The sequence below is a fragment of the Vicugna pacos genome, chromosome 13 (assembly GCF_048564905.1).
Source record: "Vicugna pacos chromosome 13, VicPac4, whole genome shotgun sequence".
NCBI lineage: Eukaryota > Metazoa > Chordata > Mammalia > Artiodactyla > Camelidae > Vicugna > Vicugna pacos.
This window is the reverse complement of record NC_132999.1, coordinates 30453661-30472471: the sequence shown is the minus strand read 5'-3', so window position 1 is coordinate 30472471 and position 18811 is coordinate 30453661. Positions and strand designations below refer to the sequence as shown.

The 18811-nt window shown below is 40.6% G+C and overlaps 2 protein-coding genes across 10 annotated transcripts in view; one reads left to right on the top strand and one right to left on the bottom strand.

Annotated features, from left to right (window-relative positions):
• Positions 1–6445, top strand: part of RNF11 (ring finger protein 11) — a 35587-nt gene extending 29142 nt beyond the window's left edge. The window contains exons 2-3 of the mRNA XM_072974475.1: positions 2194–2363; positions 3619–6445. Of these exons, the coding sequence (XP_072830576.1) occupies positions 2194–2363; positions 3619–3790 (342 nt within the window). The 3' untranslated portion in view covers positions 3791–6445. The remainder of the gene's footprint in view (positions 1–2193; positions 2364–3618) is intronic.
• The window catches only part of TTC39A (tetratricopeptide repeat domain 39A), a 59837-nt gene continuing 41993 nt past the window's right edge, over positions 968–18811 (bottom strand). For 4 of the 9 annotated variants that reach the window (XM_072974466.1, XM_072974471.1, XM_072974468.1 and 1 more), the window contains exons 14-19: positions 17299–17419; positions 15051–15162; positions 14874–14921; positions 14518–14632; positions 13277–13393; positions 11710–12742 (exon numbers count right to left, since the gene is read on the bottom strand). In XM_072974466.1, coding sequence (XP_072830567.1) covers positions 12619–12742; positions 13277–13393; positions 14518–14632; positions 14874–14921; positions 15051–15162; positions 17299–17419 — 637 coding nt within the window. In that variant the 3' untranslated portion in view covers positions 11710–12618. Of the gene's footprint in view, positions 1230–9175; positions 9267–11709; positions 12743–13276; positions 13394–14517; positions 14633–14873; positions 14922–15050; positions 15163–17298; positions 17420–18811 lie in introns of those variants that run through there. The other 5 variants (XM_015236143.3, XM_072974470.1, XM_072974469.1 and 2 more) reach the window with 3 other exon arrangements.

Here is an 18811-nt window from a genome sequence, read left to right as displayed (position 1 = left end):
AAGTCTTATAGCAGTTTTATAATACAGGGTAATCCAGATAAATCACATCACTTCAATACGGTCACTCTGTTAAGTGACAGAAAAGTAACTTAATACTAAGGTTAGCTGGATGTACTAATCATACTTACTAATAAAATGATGTCTCCTTTGCATGTAATATGAACTAAATAAATAAATTTGGATGAAGAATACAGTTCTGATAAGCATTCACATACTTGGTTATTATTTCCTAAATGATGAACTAGACATATGAAAGTAACCATTAATGATTTAATGTGGAAATTCATAAAACATGAAACTTTGAACAACTGGCATTTTACTTGTACCAGAGAATATAAATCTTAATTATTTGATAAAGGATTTACTGGGTTTTGAGATTTTTAATTATAGATTTGTTCTGAATCTCAGAGAAAAGGAATATTTAAAGTTGTTGAATTGCCTTTGACAAGAAACTCAGTAACTACTGTCAGAAAAGGGGTTTATAAGAATAAGACTAATTTAAAAAAACATAATGATATCTTTTAAACAGACATTGTAGTGAAGTGTCTTTCTCCTTGAATTAAATATTTCAGTATTTGAGCCTTATTTATATGTATTTGAGACTTTCTCCTAAAATTTCTCTTTGAAAAGGATATTTGTACTTGAGCCCATATAAAGTCTGTCACTCTGGGTGCTATTTTATTTTGAGCCACAGAAGCTATTGGCTCAGAACAGCCTCAGTTGATGCTAGTTCTCAATGTTAATGGAGGTTATTTCACAAAATAATTTTTAAAGCTTAACACAACTTTGGCAATTATTCCTGGAGACATGATCTCATAATTGCAAATGTTGGCTGTCGTCGTAAGCAAGTGCTTTAATTGTAGAGATCATGAGTGATCCTACAGGATGAATGGAAATAGCATTTTCTAATGTAATGTTAATAGGTAGTTGTGGCTTTAAATAAGATTTCCCATGAAAACTTCATACATGGATTGAAGGTGTTAATGGCTCAGTTTATTCAGTAGAGCTCTGAAACACTGTATTAGGTGGCTCAAAAATGGATCTAGCCACAAGAAACCATTAGGTCAGAGATGCGCTATCATACTTCACTGAGATCTCTTCTCAGATGTCTCATCAAAGAGGTTTTTCTCTTAGTATCTTATCTAAGCAACATCCTTCATCACTGTAGGAACTTTGTTTTGTTTACTCTTCACTCCCCATCAGCTGGCACATAATAGATATTCAAGTATCTGGTGAAAGAATGTATAAAGAGTGTGAATAAAATTATTTCATAGATGTGAGTAGGAAAAAAAAAGCAATACAATTGACCCTTGAATAACATGGGTTTGAACTGCCTGGGTCCACTCATACAGACTTTTTCAACAAATATGTACTACAGTGCTATATGAACCATGGTTGGTTAAATCTTCAAATGTGGAACTGGGAATACAGAGGGCTAATTGTAGTAATAGGTGGGTTTTCCATTGTGGGGGTCAGCACCCATAACTTCTACATTATTCAGAGGTCAAGAGTCTAAATTGCTTTATTTTATATAGTAATATATACAAGTAAGTAAATGTTATGAGTAGATATCTGGCTATTTAATTTATATTCCTAAAAGCTTATGTATTCCATTTAGAAGGAAGGTGGCCTCTGTTTGGCTCAGTCCGTTATCATGTCCAAATATGTATCCAAAAGCCTAAAAGAAATTGTACGGAAGTTTATTGCAGCAATGTCCAATCTTTCCAAATAAATAATAAATTAAGTTTAAAGTTGTCATCTACATAAAAGAAAAGTTTGCAAATGAGAAGAATCTGTAATGGCCAGTTCTAATGTAAATAATGATATACTGAGGCCACAGAACTCCATTGAGACCTACAGAACAGTGAATGAAGTCTGGTTAATTAATTAGTTACATTCGTTTATCTATTTGTGTGTCAGCAGTGAATATATCTGGGTTATATGGTTTTCCTGTAGAAATACTTCAGGTAATATTCCATGCCAGTTTTCAGTAAAGTTTATATCCTTTAAAGATAAGTCAGATATGCTAAAATTTAGGTAAGGTAAAACAATCTCATGCTGTTGCACACTTGCCCAATCTGCCTCTCCCTAAGGCCCCCTCCCCTAGCCAATAAAGGAAGAAACAGAGGAAAACATAACCCCAGAAAACAGATTTTTTAAAAATAATTCTTTTCTCCATTTTTTAAAATTTAGGAACAAGTTCCAGTTCCGGTCTATCATCCAACACCTAGCCAGACTCGCCTAGCAACTCAGCTGACTGAAGAGGAACAAATTAGGATAGCTCAAAGAATAGGCCTTATACAGCATCTGCCTAAAGGAGTTTATGACCCTGGAAGAGATGGATCAGAAAAAAAGATCCGGGAGTAAGTTTCAGTTAATTTACACACATTTCAAAAGTCTATCTTCAGAGATTTGTTTTTGAAAAATATTTTTCTGCATTTTGGAAGTTAGATATTTAATTATTCATGCAAGAAAATGTTCAGATGGAGCAATTGAGGAAATTTTTCATATAAAAATAGCTAACAAATAAATGATGGTGTGAATTCTGATCATTTTATATCTTGCCTATGTCCACTTGGATGATAGTTAATGTCAATTAAAAATGATTCACCTGTTTAAGTATGAACTAGTACCTAGTGTCAAGGATCTTTAGATCTAAACCCTTTGAAACAGTTAATTCTTAGGATCAATTGCAAAATATGTACCCCACTCCAACCCTTCGAGCTTTATGCACAAAGATATTCACCATAGTTTTATATAGTGAAAAACAATAATAGAGGAAGAGTTAAGTAAATTAAAATACAAGAATACTTTGGTAGGTTATGCAGCTATTAAAATTGTTGCTAAAGGTTTTAGTGATACGAGGAAAATATATATCCGTTTCTTAGTTTTTGTCTTCAGCGTTCATTTATTGCATGAGAATCCCTAATGAGGAGAGAACCATTCTCCTTTTAGGTTGAGAATGGCCTTTACCAACACAGGCATAATCTGATTTACTATATCATTGTTTAGTTGTTTGAGCCATAGCACCATTTAATGTTAGTACTTAAGATCATAACCTATGTAGAATATTGACTTCTGGAACACTGCAGAATTGGGTTGCTTCTTGAGCCTGTAGGAGAGAGCAGTGAATTTGAAACTGGAGTTAATGAAGAGACCTTTAGCCTACAGCAGCCTATGAAGTAGGCTGAAATTAATAGCTCTGTTTTAACATGTAGTTATTAAAGTGAAAACCGTCTTATTTCTGGGCTCACACTAAAAATTCAGTTCAAGTAAACAAAATTAATCTGATGATTTCCTTCAATTGCCCACTATAACATGTAGCTATTCTACAGGCACAGTTCTAGCAATGGACTTTATCACCACGTGGTCCCTTTTTCTTTGCCCTTTTGAATGCTCGGAAAGTTTTCAAATTCCCAGGTGTTTGAAATGAGAGATTTTGGATGGATTAACACTTACTGGGAAAGAATTCAGTCTGCATCCTTAGGTGGTAGGATGACAGGCAAGCCATTTCCATCCGTTCATATTGACACTGTCTTTGTAATAGGGATTTTAAGTATTCGAGGTAGCTGACTTCTCTAAAAATGCTTTCTGATTTCTCTCCCTCACTCTCAACAGGTGTGTGATCTGTATGATGGACTTTGTTTATGGGGACCCAATTCGATTTCTGCCGTGCATGCACATCTATCACCTGGACTGTATAGATGACTGGTTGATGAGATCCTTCACGTGCCCCTCCTGCATGGAGCCAGTTGATGCAGCACTGCTTTCGTCCTATGAGACTAATTGAGCCAGGGTCTCTTATCTGACTTCAAGTGAACCATCATTTTTGGTGGTTTTGATCTTTTGTCACTGAGCCCAAAGAGCCAGGGATTAGGAATTAAGATCATGCACAAAAGTTTCCTAAAAATTCCTGAATGGCTGCAGATGTTGGGGGAAAGTACGTGATATTTTAGAAACTTAGGGGGAAAGTAGAATGGTATTTTTATGTAAAGCCTTGACCCAGTGTTTAAAATATAATTGTATTTAGATCATGTTATTGCTCCAGTGCATAGGAATTGTGTAAAGTGTTACAGCAGCTGTATATGTTTAAATTGTGCGTATTGAAGATTAGGAAAAAGGTAGTGGTTGTTTCTCCTAAATGAAATAACTTTCTTCTTCCCCCAACCCAAATTCTTTTCTGAAGTTGCTGGCATTTGGGTCAAGGTTTTATTAAAAGCTACATTTTATAACACTGGCACAAAAAAGTAGTTTTAAGCTTGTTTGCACAGTTCTTTTTTTCCATTGGAAATGGAATTCATTGCCTTAGGTCTTTTTAAATAGTGTATTATTATCGTTGGGGCTGGCTCTATGCTTGAAAACCAGTTTATTTATAACCTGTTATAAGTGCTATATCTGTTTGCAGTTAGGAAATGCAGAATTCAAAGTGATCTCCTAGCTTGTAAGCAAACTGAGATGCACTATCCCTTTTCTATAAAAATGAGTTAGTCTCAAGAAACCAACTCTAGTAAAGTGGGGTTTAATATTACCCTTTCCTATGTATTTTATCTAATTATTTTGGTTGTTAATATGGTGATAATTAAAAGTCAAGGTAAATTTTAAATATTAAGATTTCTGATTTTTTGAGCTTGAATTATGCCACCATGCTTTATGTAAAATGAAAGTGGCACCATGGTGAAACTGAGAAAAGTTTCTCAGTTGTAATAGTTTTGATTTATTCTTTCCTGTGACCTCCTTCTCTGTTGTCTTGAACCATAGCAAAAGGATACTGCATCTCTTACTGTAGTGCTGAGGTTATTGAAGTTATATAAAACACATCTCAGTCTCTGTTTCTTGGAAGGAAAGTCCTGCTAGCTGACTGGCAGTTTTAAGCAGGGAGAATTAAGATAAATGTGTTTCATGTTTTGCACACAAATGCAAAATTTGTATAACCACATGACTTCATAGTTGTGATCTCAAAAAAGAATTTCTCCTTTGTCTTTTTCTTGCAGTTCATGTAAGAACACTCTGAATCTCTAAGCTTCTGAAGTGTTAGAGGTAGAGATGGTCTAGTAAAGATGTAGTTGTAATGTTTTATCCATTTAGCATGTGTTTATTTTTCTTTATGTACTCCAAGGTGACATTTGTTTAGCTCAGTGATATTACAGCTTAAGAAATCATTTATTAGCTAAAGGAGATGCAATCTCAACCTAACAAATCAGAAAAGTTTCTTATTATTTTATATTGTGTTGAAAATTTGACTCTAACACTTTTCTACATACAAAACACAAAAACTCTTGAAGGGTTCTTCATAATTGCATTATAGAGGAATTTAGTATGTCATAAGCACTTCTTAAAGATTTGATGTTCAACTGTAGTAGTATCCAGGTTGGTTAATTTTCTTATGAGCCCCATGATGAGTTTGAGAAATTGAAAAAATTAGATTATCAGGTTCTGTTAAATTGTTACATGTATCTTGCTCAAGTTTTTGTTCATTAATTTATATCCACCCAATTACATAAAGCAAATTTGGAGGAAACACCTGAAGTTGTGCAATATTTTCAGCGATACTACTTTTTTTATCTTTGTGTTTTCTACTTAAACATGATGTCTATCAGCCAGTATTATAGTCAGACTTTCTTTTTTTCTAGATTGTTAAAATTGGTAAATGAAATTTTTTTCCTAAATCATCTTCTATGTTTCTGTTAGTCTTTCTTTATTACAAGCCTTCTTTTATAGAAGTTTGGCAGTAATATTGAAGGAACCAGGATTGAGCTGAATGCCTTTTCTTTTTTTAAGGTACTTTGTAGTCTTTCATTTTGATCTCCACATACTATATTAAGAACCATCAATTTTTGACTTTTACTGAATTAAATAAAGTTATAATACAGTTGTAAAGGACTAAAGTTAGAGTTGATTACATAAGAATATTCCCCAACTTATCTAATTCTTTCTTTAAAACACATGTGTATAAATTTAATTAATTCCTTTAAAATTTCTAGCTATTTATACTTTTGGGGAAGTATTTTTTGTGGCTTGGCATTTAATACCATCTAATCATAAATTTAGAAGTTTGATAGCTTCAGATTTTCCAAAGCCAAGTAATAGGCACAACATATTTCGATGTGTTTGGTCTTGGCAGTAATATCTGGTTTGAAATATCTGAAAAGCCTGACTAAGGAAAAAATAATAGAATTTTACTCACTTAAATGTAAACCCAACAAGTTGAAATACTTTCAGATAGTTGTAGTTTGGTCAACACAAACTTTAAAAATTTAAAAATGAGTTTTCTTTATAGGGCATCTCTTAAACCAGGTATTAGAAGACTCTCCCACTACTTTCAATGTCTGTGTGATATAAAACAAAGTACTGTGAGCATCAAGGTAACAAATTCTCTGTGTACAAAGCTCCTTCTTAAGGAAGCATGCGTTGTTAAAAAGGAATAACAATAAACGAGTCAAAAGTCCAGCTGCCTATGGTCCTGAGACTGAAAACGGCAAATAGGAAAGAAGGTAAGTTTCTTTGGCATAATTCAGAAATGCAGGCAGTTGGTGGTCGTGTTTGTTTATTACAAAGACATTGGCTAGCAGTCAGTTTCTGAGAGTCAACTGATGACACTTGCATGTAAGTGCATCATAGCTAATGTAATAACCCCAACTAATTTTTTAAGCCTTTGAAATTGGTGGACATGAGAAAAGTTGGAGTTTTGGTTAATATCTCCTGAATATTAAATTTACTCACCTGAATTTAAAGATCAACTACTCTTCCTGGGTAGAAGATTTGTAACCCCTCAACCCCTCCTTCTGTACCTTATGTAGCCTCCCTGCTCTAGTCTTAAACTCAGTGAGACTTCCCTAGGACACAGGCCTGGTTCAGGATGTCCCCATCATGTGAGGCATGGGTATGAGGGCCATCAGAGTCCTATGCAGCCTTCTCCTGACTGAATTATATTATTCCTTTAGGGGGCACAGCTGAATTCCTTCTGTTTCTTCCCCCTGGTTCCTGTTTCTTAAGTATTTTGCCATCATTAAATTAAAAAGTATAGAGTAAAAATGTTCAACTACAAAATTTCCATGGTTGCGTTGAGTATCATTATCTTTTTTTAAAGGACACTTTAAGAGATACTTTCTTTTACATTTTAGTTTCTTGAGAAAAGGCCCTGTCCACCGGAAGATTTATTCATCTTTGGATGCTTTCCACCAGAAGTTTGTTTTTCTCTGCATATGAATGAAGCAGCAGTATCAATAAGGTACAGATTTTAGGCATCTAAAACTGATTGTGATCAAAAGATGACCAGCACCTATTTGCTTTGAACACCTATAATATCAGTGCTTATGGACCAGATTTTTTTGGTGCTGAGAAAAGGAAATTGAAAAAAGTAACTGAGGGTTTTTACCTCAAGTGTCTGGTTATAATGGTGAACTCTGAATGCTTATGGGACAGTTTGGTTGTCTTAGCGAGTGAGGGGCCCAGCTTTTCTCGGGGGGGCCACATTGTAGTTAATCTAGTCATTTAGGATCCAAAAGCAAGTCTTAAGCATTGTGTGAATGGGGAAGCCTGGACTATGCTATCAGAAAGACAATGAGGTTGACTTCCAGCATTGTCCATACCCAAGGTTTGGGAATAACTTCTACCAATTCCAGAATCAGAGCTAGTTCTTCAGCTTTGAAGTAGTGCAAAATAATGATCCTCTCTCCATGAGGGTAGCTGAACTTAGCCCACAGACAGTTAATAGCTACAGGGTATAGGACGGGAAGTTGTTTTTCACAAACCACTTATCCTCATGGCCCTTAATAATCACTGTTGTTTTAATATGAGGAAGAAGAATAACCATTCTTTTTAGTAGTGAGACAGGTGCTAATGGGGCATTTTCATGTTGGTCTTTACTACAAGTATTGTTTACGGGTATGGATTTTGATAAACTGGATTTCTGATTTCTCGTGAGGGTAAAAAATGTGAAATTCCAACTCATATTGACTCTTTGAGGCTGATTATTATTATCACTTAGCTTTTTGAAATACTTTCCTCCCTAAATCTGGTCAAGGGAAGATGAGGTATTTTTATCAGCTCACAAAGCAGAAGCAATTACTGCTTTTCGCTTTTGGCATGCATGGCACTGGCCTCCCAGCTTCCATGTTTAACCCTATATAAAACAGTCTTCACACAACCTATAAAATAATTTTGAGTAAATTGGATGGTATCTCCCCCTCCTTAGAACTTTAATTGCTTCCCCTTGTGCAGGGAATAAAATCCAAACTCTTTACTGGAGATAGGCTTTCTGCCTCTTTCCTTTTATTAGTACTCAACTTGTTAGCCTCGGAGACTTGCTTTTTGTGCTTTCAAAAATGCCTCAAGCCTCTCAGTGCAGGCCTGCGCTCCTACATCTGTTCAGGCTTCACTTCCCATCTCTGGAGTAGCTGATGGAGCCCTACTTCTCTAACTGGATACTAGATAATATCTTTTCCTCCAACATCCCAATGATTTTATGAGCAAATACTGTTGCTTAAGGATTACCTTTTTTCTTTTGGCTTTGTCCAAGTTGGACCCTATCCTCATGATACCAAGTGCAACAGGGGAACCATGCTACATAGACATGTGCTTCAAGCGAAGGATTTCTAGTGTTGGAGTTATTAGCCAGTACCTTTTCCATCCTTAACAGTGGTCCAAGAGTCAATACAAGTCGGAGCTGACTTTAAATCGATCATTTTAAAGCTTGACTGTCAGTTGAGCGAAGCATGGGCTTTAGAGTTCTGCTGCCTGGTTTCATATCTTCCTGCTGCATAATCACTGTGTGATCTTAAGCAAGTTATTTATTTAACCTGTGTCTCAATTTTCTCATCTGTAAAATGGCAGTAATAGCCCTACTTAATAGGGTGGTTATGAGGATTAGATACATGCAAGGCACTGTTAAGTAGTCAGCACTTATTAGCTAGTATTCTACCCAGAGCATTTGGTGTCTGGTGTTGTAAAGTCTTAATGATGTGAAGAAAAACAAAACCATCCAATCCAGTTATTTGTGAGATACTATGTATCTGATTAAACTTGAATGTCAACTTTTAGAAGTCCATAGTAATCTTCTGTAATTGTATGTCTTCCCCAAGTAAGGGCTTTATTATACAGTAGAAGTAACTCAGAGTGCTCACTTAGAAATGGATTTTTCAAGCCCCTAAATGAGGCTCCTTGTTTATAGACTTACCCTGTTGGGCAGTAATGAACTTTGCACCAGATTTCCACAGTGCTGTGCTAACCCAAGCAGAAAGGCACTCTCCAGCCTTGGAAAGCAGCATCTAAGGGCGGGGATGAGAAGTTCCCATTTGCTGCTTGGTTTTTGGAATTCAGGCACCTTTCATTTATTACTGAATATGTGTGATGGTGCTAAAGACCAAAGAAAACTGTTGAAAAGGCACACTGCTGGGCATTAAATTTGAAGTGAACAAGATTGTTGTCCACTCCCCATCATCTTAGAGGAAATAAACTTGGGAGCAACTCCAGAGAGTATCTTTGGGTTTTTTTCCCTATTGAATGATTCAAGCAGTCTGCAGGCTGGGGCTTTCTGAAATCCTCCTAGTGCTGTTCTTCAGTAGCTGAGAATCTTTCACCTGGACCTCAGCCAAATGTTTGGTTGGTGTTGGCCTTTTAGGGTCCTGGCTTTGCTGTCAGGTCGTGGCTTTTTGCTGTGAATGACGATAGCTGTCTTGGAAACACTCCCATTCTGACTTGAGAGATAAGGAATAGGGAATCCTGCCAATACATGGGAGAGCTGATAGGGACTGGCATACTGCTGGAAGCCACCCTACTGAGTCCAAGGCCTGGGACCAGTGAAAAGTGTAGGTAGACTTTCTGTTGCCAAGGGCCTGTTCAGATCATGTTAAATAGTTGCTGCTTCCTATCAACTGAGTTCCTTTGGGCGCATAGGATTCACACTTGCCCTAAATGAGGATTATTTGCTCTCTGGGTTTCCTGGGCCCCTGATTGAGGAAGCCTATCACTTCTGGTTATGCTGCTTGGGGACACGAGGCTTTGGCAAAAGGTAGGGAGGTATATATCTGTTGCATCCTTTTGGAGATGAAAGCCCAGAAACAGATTTGACCAGGGTTAGAATCAGAACTGCTGACAGCAGGAAAGAGCTTTAATCTAGTCCAAAGTACTAATCTTCAGAGGATCCATGACTTTCGCGGTCACTCTGAAAATCAGTAGCAAAGCAGGGACTAGAATTCAGGCCTCCTTATTTCTAGGCCAAAACTCTCCACCCGATTGGCTGCCTCTGCAGGGCAGATGTGCTGGAAAAGTCTGCACTGTTAAAGCAGCAATGACCAGAAATGGCTCAAGGCACAAGAAGAAGCCCATAACAGAATTTTCACCTTCAGAGGCCTCTGCACAAGGATATGGTGGTGTCAGACACCCAACGTTTTCACCTTCCTCTACATACATGTTTTTGATAGGCTATCTCAAGCTGCAGGTAGGGTAAAGGAGATAGAACCTACAGATTTCTCTTATCAGCCAGACTGCAGCCAGGGCAGCAGACTGAGGTAAAGGTGACAGTCTAATTAGTGAAGCTCAGCAGGAAGTAGTAACAACAATGAAACTATCCTGGCATGAAAATTTAAAAATAAAAGCACCGAAAATGAACACTGAGATGAAAGTTTTTTGTAAATGGCAATTTTGCAAATTATATGTTTGGTATGCTGTGACCCATGCTTTTATACACCAGTAGGTAGCATTCTGATATGTGAGGGAGCCACAGCAGACCACCCTCATTCAGCAGCCTGGCTCTAATCACCCCTTTCACCCTGCCCAACAACCTGGAAATAGGCTGGGCTTCCAGCATCCAGGCTTTGGAGAGAGGGCTTATAAAGGACTTGCCCTCCGTGGAACGCATTCTTTTATCTAGTTCTAACAAAATGAGAACTCCTTCTTTTCATAGCATTTCTGCTCTGACAGTACTAAGTGCAAAAGAAGATCCTGGATGAGTGTTTTCTGTTTTGTTTTCCTAATGAGAATATGCTTTACCTAAAACCTATGACTTCATTCAGTATCAGCCACAGGAGGCTGGTTGTATATTAATAGATTAACCCACCCAGGCCCTGGCAGATGTTCAAAAGTGTTTGCTAAATACAGCAGGCTGGAAGACTGGAAAAGTTGTCTGTGGTTCTTCCCTTACAGAAACTACATTCATGTGTTTGAGGAGTCCCATTTTCACAGATGAATATTTACTGTATACATGATTTTTTCCTCCAGGGAAATGGTTAAGTTGAAGTATGCAGTTGTTAGATTGTGAATGGTAAACCTGGTGTTAGTCACTGACTGAACCTTGAGTCCTCAATTTAACAGTCCAAGAGGTTGCAAATTCAGATGCTTCTAGGGGCCAGAAAGGTAATATAACTTTTGAAAATAGCATCTATTCAGCTCCAACTAATTGTTGCCCTGTGGGAGTGAGGTCCAATGTTGACAGAAAATTAAAAAAAAAAAAGACCAGAAGCCAGATTTATTTGTGAAATCTCTCCATTTTTAAGTGTTAGTAACTTACTCTAAAATTCTTTAAACATTATCTTGTCTAAATAAAACATGCCTGGGCCATATGTCTTCTGATCCAAACTTTCTGCCCTGCCTAAGAATTCAAGCAACACATATTTTACTGAAATAGATGTTGCATGATCTCTTAAGTGTATGTTTTATTACTTAAATACCTCTTTTTTCTTAACTGAAAAATCTAAAACATACACAACAGGCCAAGAGTAACCATTCTGTTTCTAAGAAAAATGCTGTCAGTAAATAAATGTACCTTGAAGTGAAGTACAGAAGATTTTTATGTTTCATAAATTATTCCCAGTGGTTTCAGTTTGGCATATAGCAAGGAGTCAGACTAGCGTCTGAGAAACTGCCTGCCAAATTTTTTGGCTTTGGCACAGAAAGTGCCACACAGATCCCCTTCAGTCAGGCCTCGGCATCGCCATTTCTTACTGGTGGAAATAATTGATTTTTTTCTTCCTACAGATGAACTCAAAATTATCTCAACTAAAAAGACATGCTTGGTTTTTTTTAAATTGGAAACTTACAAAGGCAGTAAAAATGAAGTGTTCAGAAGTAGAGTGGTAGGAGTCTGTGTGAAAACCTCTATGTCCAACCCCCAGAAGCCTTGAAGCCTGAGATGCACACCCTCCTGAGGGTCCTTCCAGCCCTAGAAGCTGAGACCTCGCTGAAGTCTGAAAAGCACTTTGGCCTGTGGCATCATACAGATTTACCTCATCAGTATGGGTTAAAACAATGATTTACAGGTGGTTGGTTGGTGGTTTTCTTTCTTTCTTTTTTTTTTTTTAAGCCAACTTTGATCCCATCAATGTATTTCTTAGGAAAAATGTAAACTGTTCATACATTCTCTTAAACATCACAGTGAAAAACAAGTACCCGTATATGTGATAGGGCAGGCAGAGGGTTCTACCTGCTCTGTCCTTGGCAGAGGCCCTTGGCCACACTGGTGAAAATGCCAGCTTCACTTCTGCACAGAGACCTATGTCATGCCATCCCACTGGAGCACCGGTGGACCCCAAAGGCAGGGCAGGGTGAGGGGACCTTTTTGAAATGTTTCCAGGAGCTCTGTCCAGATGACTCTGTCTTCCAGCCTGGGAGTGCTGCACAAAACTACAAGGACACTGATGGGACCATGGATCTGTTGCCATTCTCTAGGGAAGACTTGGCTTGGAGTGTGGCTGCCTGGATTCGAAAGTGTGTCCTTGACTCCATGGAATAATTCTTATAGTTTTGCCTAGAAGAGACCAAAGAATCAGACACACAAGGCTGCTCCAGGAAGTGCTTTTTCCTTTAGTCTGAACTGTGGGAGCCTGCTAGCTAGGAGGGTTTTTAGAGGCTTAAATCCCTTCTCTGTAGAAAGAGTCGGACCCAGCCTAATAGGGATCACTTGGTTTCATGGCCTGTGGAACCTCTTTTGGTCCTGTTGGGTCCCCAAGCTTGAGGGAGTGGTTTCAAGAGGTAGACCCATGGGCTAGAAGGCAGGAGCCCTGGGTCCTCACAGCATTCCTGCAGCTGGCTTGTGGTGTGACCCTGGGTAACTCACTCCCCGCTTCTAGGATTTCAATTCTTCATTGATAAATTGAGGAAGAAGCCTCTCTATGCCATGTGAGAGCTGAGATTCAGGAACATGAGCCTAGCCGCTGGACTGCCACACTGCCCTTGCCAGCACCCTCCCCTCACTGCTGTCTGGCCTCCTCTGCCCCCAGCCAGGGTGAAGCTTCTCAGCTCATGAGGAACAAAAGACAGACCAAGGCTAATCAAGACTTACTTGGCAGTTTCCAAGAGTTTGACAGCCTCTTCATTTCTGCCTTGCTCCATAAACAGCAGGGCCAGCTCTAGCAGGGCATTTGGGATCAAGTAGTGGTCATATTTAATCTTCTTTTCGCTGCAGGACAGAGAACATGGCTTACAGGCTCTGCTCTTGAGACAGCCTTCAGACATGTCCTTCAGAATCCTCCAGAGCCTCCCCTGAATGAGAGGATCACACCCGTGGCCTCATATGAGGTTTCCTCATCTGAATTCCAATTTGGGAAGGTTCCCACTACCTAGCCCTAAAAAGGCTTAAGATCCACAGCAGAGCCTTCCAATTTTCTGCCCCTGGGGCCCCAACTCCCAGAGAACCTATAGCTCATGTCATGTCTTTATCCTTCTCCCACCTCAGTCCCCAAGCCCCCTTTTCCAGGTTTATTAAATTGAGTAGTCTCCTGTCTCTGATCTCGCCCCTCTGATCCACCCTCCGTGCTACCTAGGAGATAACCTTTTAAAACCCAAATCTGCCCTGGTGGTATCCTTCCCGGCTCTCCTGTCTACAGGATAAAGTTCAGATTTGTAAGCAGAACATCCAGGCTCTTCTCAAGTCTAGCCCCCCCACCCCTTATTTAATCTGCAACCCTTTCCCTCTACAACTTCACCCAGGTAGGGAAGGTTACCTAATCACCGTCACCCAACCTCAGGTGTCTTTCCTGTGTCTACGCATTTGTACATGTATCTCCTCCACTTAAAATTCCTTCTCCCTTGTTTTTTCTGCCTGTTAAACTTTCCAATCTAACTGACATCCCTGGAAAGCCTTTCCTAGTAGCTCGCTTTAGATTTAGGTCCCTCCTTGGGGCACCTGCTGCCCTCTAGGCTTTGCTCTAGCAGAGCCCTGATCTTACCAGATAGAGTTGCTTGTAGCTGTCTCTTTGTAATATCTGCACTCCCCTAAGGGCAGAGTTGCTGAATTACAAATTCCAGGGCACCATTCACACAAAACTCAGTGTGGATGGGCTCCTGTAGCTGGGCAATGTGGTGGCCCTGGAGGACAAAGTCTGAATAAGATCTGTGCCCAGTAAGGGTCCTGGCACAGAGTAGACACTAGTACATGTGGAGAAAGTTAGGGGTAGGCTAGGGGTAGGCTAGGGTCAGGCACTAGAGTGTGCGTGAGGAGAGAGAAACCCTGAAAATTCTACCCTGGAGCCCTGGGCCCAGCAGTAGGCTATCTGGAGTGGGAGCAGCCACAGAGGCACTTACTTGGCAGAGATGCTCCTGAAATTCTCCTCAGCCTCCTGGACACGGCCCAGGTATTTCAAACAGAGGCCTTTCAGCAACTTCACCAAGCACTCATCATCCACTGAGTACTCATTCTCTGAGAATAGGGGAGTAAGGGAAGAAGACATGCTTGTTCACTTCTTCAGTAGTTACTCATGGAGCCCCTACTCTGTGCTGGGCCCTGGGACACAGAGTTGACTCACACAAGGTCCCTGTCTTCAGGGAGCTCACATCTGGGAAGGAGTGACAGATACTGAGACGATGACAATACAGTGAAATTGGGACTGACTGAAGGAAGCCCAGGGGTTGTGGGAGCCCCAGAGAGGCCTTGACTCTACCTGGGGTCAAGGGACAGCTTCTTGGAGGAGCTGCCACTGAAGTTCGGTCTAGAAAGGCAAAGGACAGTTACCAGTGTAGAGAAGCGAGGAAGGATGTTTTTGGTAGAGGGAAACTTCATCTGTAAAAACCTGTGATCTGACCCAGCCCGGCAAGCTCAAGGGCCTAGGGATAGTCACCTGGGCCCTTTTCCAGCATCTCTTCAGCCTTGATGATAATCTCAAGTATTCCATCTGTGAGTTCCGGCTGCTTCCCAATCACCGCGTAGCCATTCCAAATGTACATCATTTCCTGGGGGCAGGGGAGCAAGTCAGTCCTAGGTTTCCTGTCCAATAGAGCCTCAGTTTCCCCATCTGTAAAATGGGTGGCTCAGATCAGAGGATCACTAAAGGCCCTTCTAGCTTTACTCTTCCATGACAAGTCTTAGCCCAGCCTTTGAAACTGTGGGCTTGAGAGAGTTTTGGGGGAGACTTATTTATTATTGCAGCCTCTCCTTACCCCAGAGAGAATTTAAGATGGGCCCATATTCTTACTCTTCAGCTCATAGCTGTGAATAGTTTTCAGTTACTTTTCTGTTCATGGCTTCCTGGGGCACTATTACGCTCTCTCCCAACCTCTCTGTTTCCAAACTCTTTCCATCCTTTGAGGACCAGGGAGTCTCCCTCCTTGCTCCAGCTAGCAGGGCCTCCTATAATGGAGGAGTCATGATTTATTTAAGCACTTCAGGAGCTTAAGACTATGTCACCTCTCCTGTTCCCCCAAGGCACTCGGCTTGAGCTACCTTCTTGAAAACTATCAGACATACCTGATTCCTTTTTTTGCCTTGACTGCCAGGAAGCTCTGAATACTAAATTAAATTTTCATTCTAGTAATTTTGTTAGCTTAGAAAAGCATTTCCTAAACTATCACGCCAGACAGTGGATGTGAAGTGATTTGTATACATAAAGTTCTAGAAAGACTTTCTTATTATAGTTCTTGTCATTATGATCTAGGGAGGGATTTTAAGTTTAGACAAATATTTATCAAATCATTATATGGTCCCAAGTTAGCAAATATTCCATTAAAAAAGCATTCTGTGGCCAAATGAGTTTGGGAAAAACGGCATCTTCAAGCTGCCTCTTGGAGACTTACCATGCAGATGAGCAATAAAGGTTCCAAAAAGGTCTACAGTATATAAACTTTGTTTATGCCAGTCTTTCCCAAATGTATGTAATCACAGAAATAATTTTATACACAAATTGCATTTTACAGATTATAGTTATGGAAAGTCTCCCCTAAATTTTTGGTATAATTGCTTCATCTGCCCTTCCTTACAACACTCCCCCCTCCCCATTTGACAATAATATCTTTATTGTATATTTTAAACTGTAAAATATTTTAGGATTTATTTGAAGATATTCAGGATACAGATTCTAAATAAATTTTGTATAAATATTGAATCTTTTCATTTCTAAGATGCTTAACATGTTCTATCAGCTGATTCCCATGACTGGTCCATGAAATGGCAACATATATATTATTTACATTAAGGGAAGAGTCACACAATTAGTTAAGCAGTAGAGTCAGGACCAGATGAAGGTCTCTGAAGCAGTGCCCTTTCTATCTTTCTGGTTGCCTTACTATTTGAATAACAAAGACTCTTAAACTAGAGCTTTCTCTGATGCTTGCTCAAATCATGCATGGAATTAGCATCATAACTGTGGTTCAGAATACGGGCTCTGGAACTAGACTGCCTGGGTTCAAATTCTGACTCTAACTCACTAGCTATGTGACGTGGACAGGTGGTTACTTTATCTTTCTACTTATATCTTATCTACTTATTAGCTATTTTATTTTTCTACTTATCTAGTAGGCCTTATAATCCCCTTCTGTAGAATGGAGATACCACCAACTCCTAACTCAGAGGGTTGTGAGGATCAAACGAGGCAATGGGTGTAGGGAGCCTTAAACACAGCAAGCGCCCAACAACGATGCCAGCTATTATTGTTATCTTGGAGTTGACTGTATCATGGTCCCAGCCTCAGAAAAGCTCGGTTCAGTGAGGGGGGACAGTGTAAACAACAATTACCATCACATGACAAGACAGAAACAGACAGCGTGGGAACACAAACAGCCAAGTGATGCCTCTGCCCGGGAACAGGCTGTCTAGGAGGGCTGCTCTTTCTGCCTTGAGGTGTCTGCAACCTGCTCGCCTGTCTCCCCACCCTTATCAGACCAGTGCTTTCCAGAGGCTGGGGCAGGCTCAGACTTGTCTGTGTCCCCCACCCAGTGCCAGGTGAATTGGGAAATCCTCTCCCGGTCCCTGAGGGAAGAAGGTCTTTCTCCCTCATCCACTTGCCCTGGGGTCAGTGGCTGTATCCCTGGCTCTTAACTAACCCCGACAATCCCAAACTAGAGTTCAGGGCCAGTCAAGACCCTCCTACCCACCAGAGCAGGGATTGGCAATGAGACAGGTTTGGGGGAGAGGTAGCGTCTGGACTTCCGGATGGCAAACTTCTCTGTGGGTAGAGATTTCCCAGCAATCTTGAGCTTCAGGCCTGGTACAGCTCTGTGGAAGAGATAAGAGGGTGGGGAGAGGGTGAGAAAAAGCTAGAAAGGACTGAGAGTCCCCAGCCTGCCTAGCCTCTGCTTGGCCCTTCTCTGAGCCTCGGTTTCCCCATCTATATGATGAGAGTGCTGGACTCATAGCCTGTGGCTATGGCTGTATTTCACAGGCCCTGAGCCAAGACCTGACCACTTCCTGTGACTAGGCAAGGGACTCCCCCACACCAGCAGCCAGAGGTGAGAACGTGCACAAACGCCCCAGTCCTGCTTTGCCTTCTAGTTGTCTCTCCTCTACTCCCAGGCCCCATTTCAAGAAGGCCCAGCGGAAGTCTGACCCCAGTTTCACAGACAGAAAGAGAAGGACCTGCCCAAGACCGCACAGCACAAACCTTTAATTAACTCTGGCCATGAGAGTTGTGGCCTCCCCAGCTGTTTCCAAGGGCAGAGTAAAATGTGGTATGCAGCAGGGCAAGCCTCCACATCTGGGGCCTCACCCTCCCAGCTCCACCCCTCCTCCATCTCTGCCCCAGTCACAGGGTGTGGCTGTGACCTTCAGACCTGAGCTGTCCAGGCCCAGGAAACAGCTGGACCTAGTTGTGAGGTCCCCCACCAAACACCTCCCCTGCTTATTCACTGTGGAACCTCTCTGGGCCAGATTTCTCATCCCAAAAATGGAGATGATGATTTGAAGGGGAGCAGTTATCACCCCCAAATATGCCTCTTCAGCATAAGGATTATTTCAGGCTGATTATTTTTAAGACACAGCAGACACACAAAAAACTCTGAAAACCTAGTAGAAATTACCTTTTGGTAAGAGACATTTTCATTTATAGAGGAAATCTCAATTTGACAGGGTGTCTCTGTACCAGGAAGAGGAGGATAAATGAATCTCCAGAAACTCTTTGTCAATGGAGAAGGCAGAGACTTAAACCTGCATAACAACTATATCCTCTTTTACCTGAAAACCTCCCATAACTGGCTCCCTATCCCCCCAGATCCTCTGTCCTTTAGCTGGAAATGGTAATTAAGGTAATGGTTTGGCCATTTCAGAATTACTCAGCTTTCCTGGGTCTCTCCCATGTATGTATACAGTTATTAAACTTCTGTTTGTTTTTTTTACTGTTCATTTGTCTTCTTATGAGGGTCTCAGCCAAGAACGTAGAAGGCTGGAGGAGAAATTACTCTTCCTCCCCAGCAGATTCTTACCCTCATAGGTCTTCTGGAAGAGTTACATAAGATGGAGACAGAGTCGCTTGGTAAATGATAAACGCCCTCTGATTGTGACAGTGGTGGCCCAGGAAGCTCGGGTTACCCCTACTTTCATGTCTGCAAGTTAGGGGCAACCTTCACCATGACTGGAGGAAGCCCTAGGCTCTATCCTTGGCCTGCCATAGCT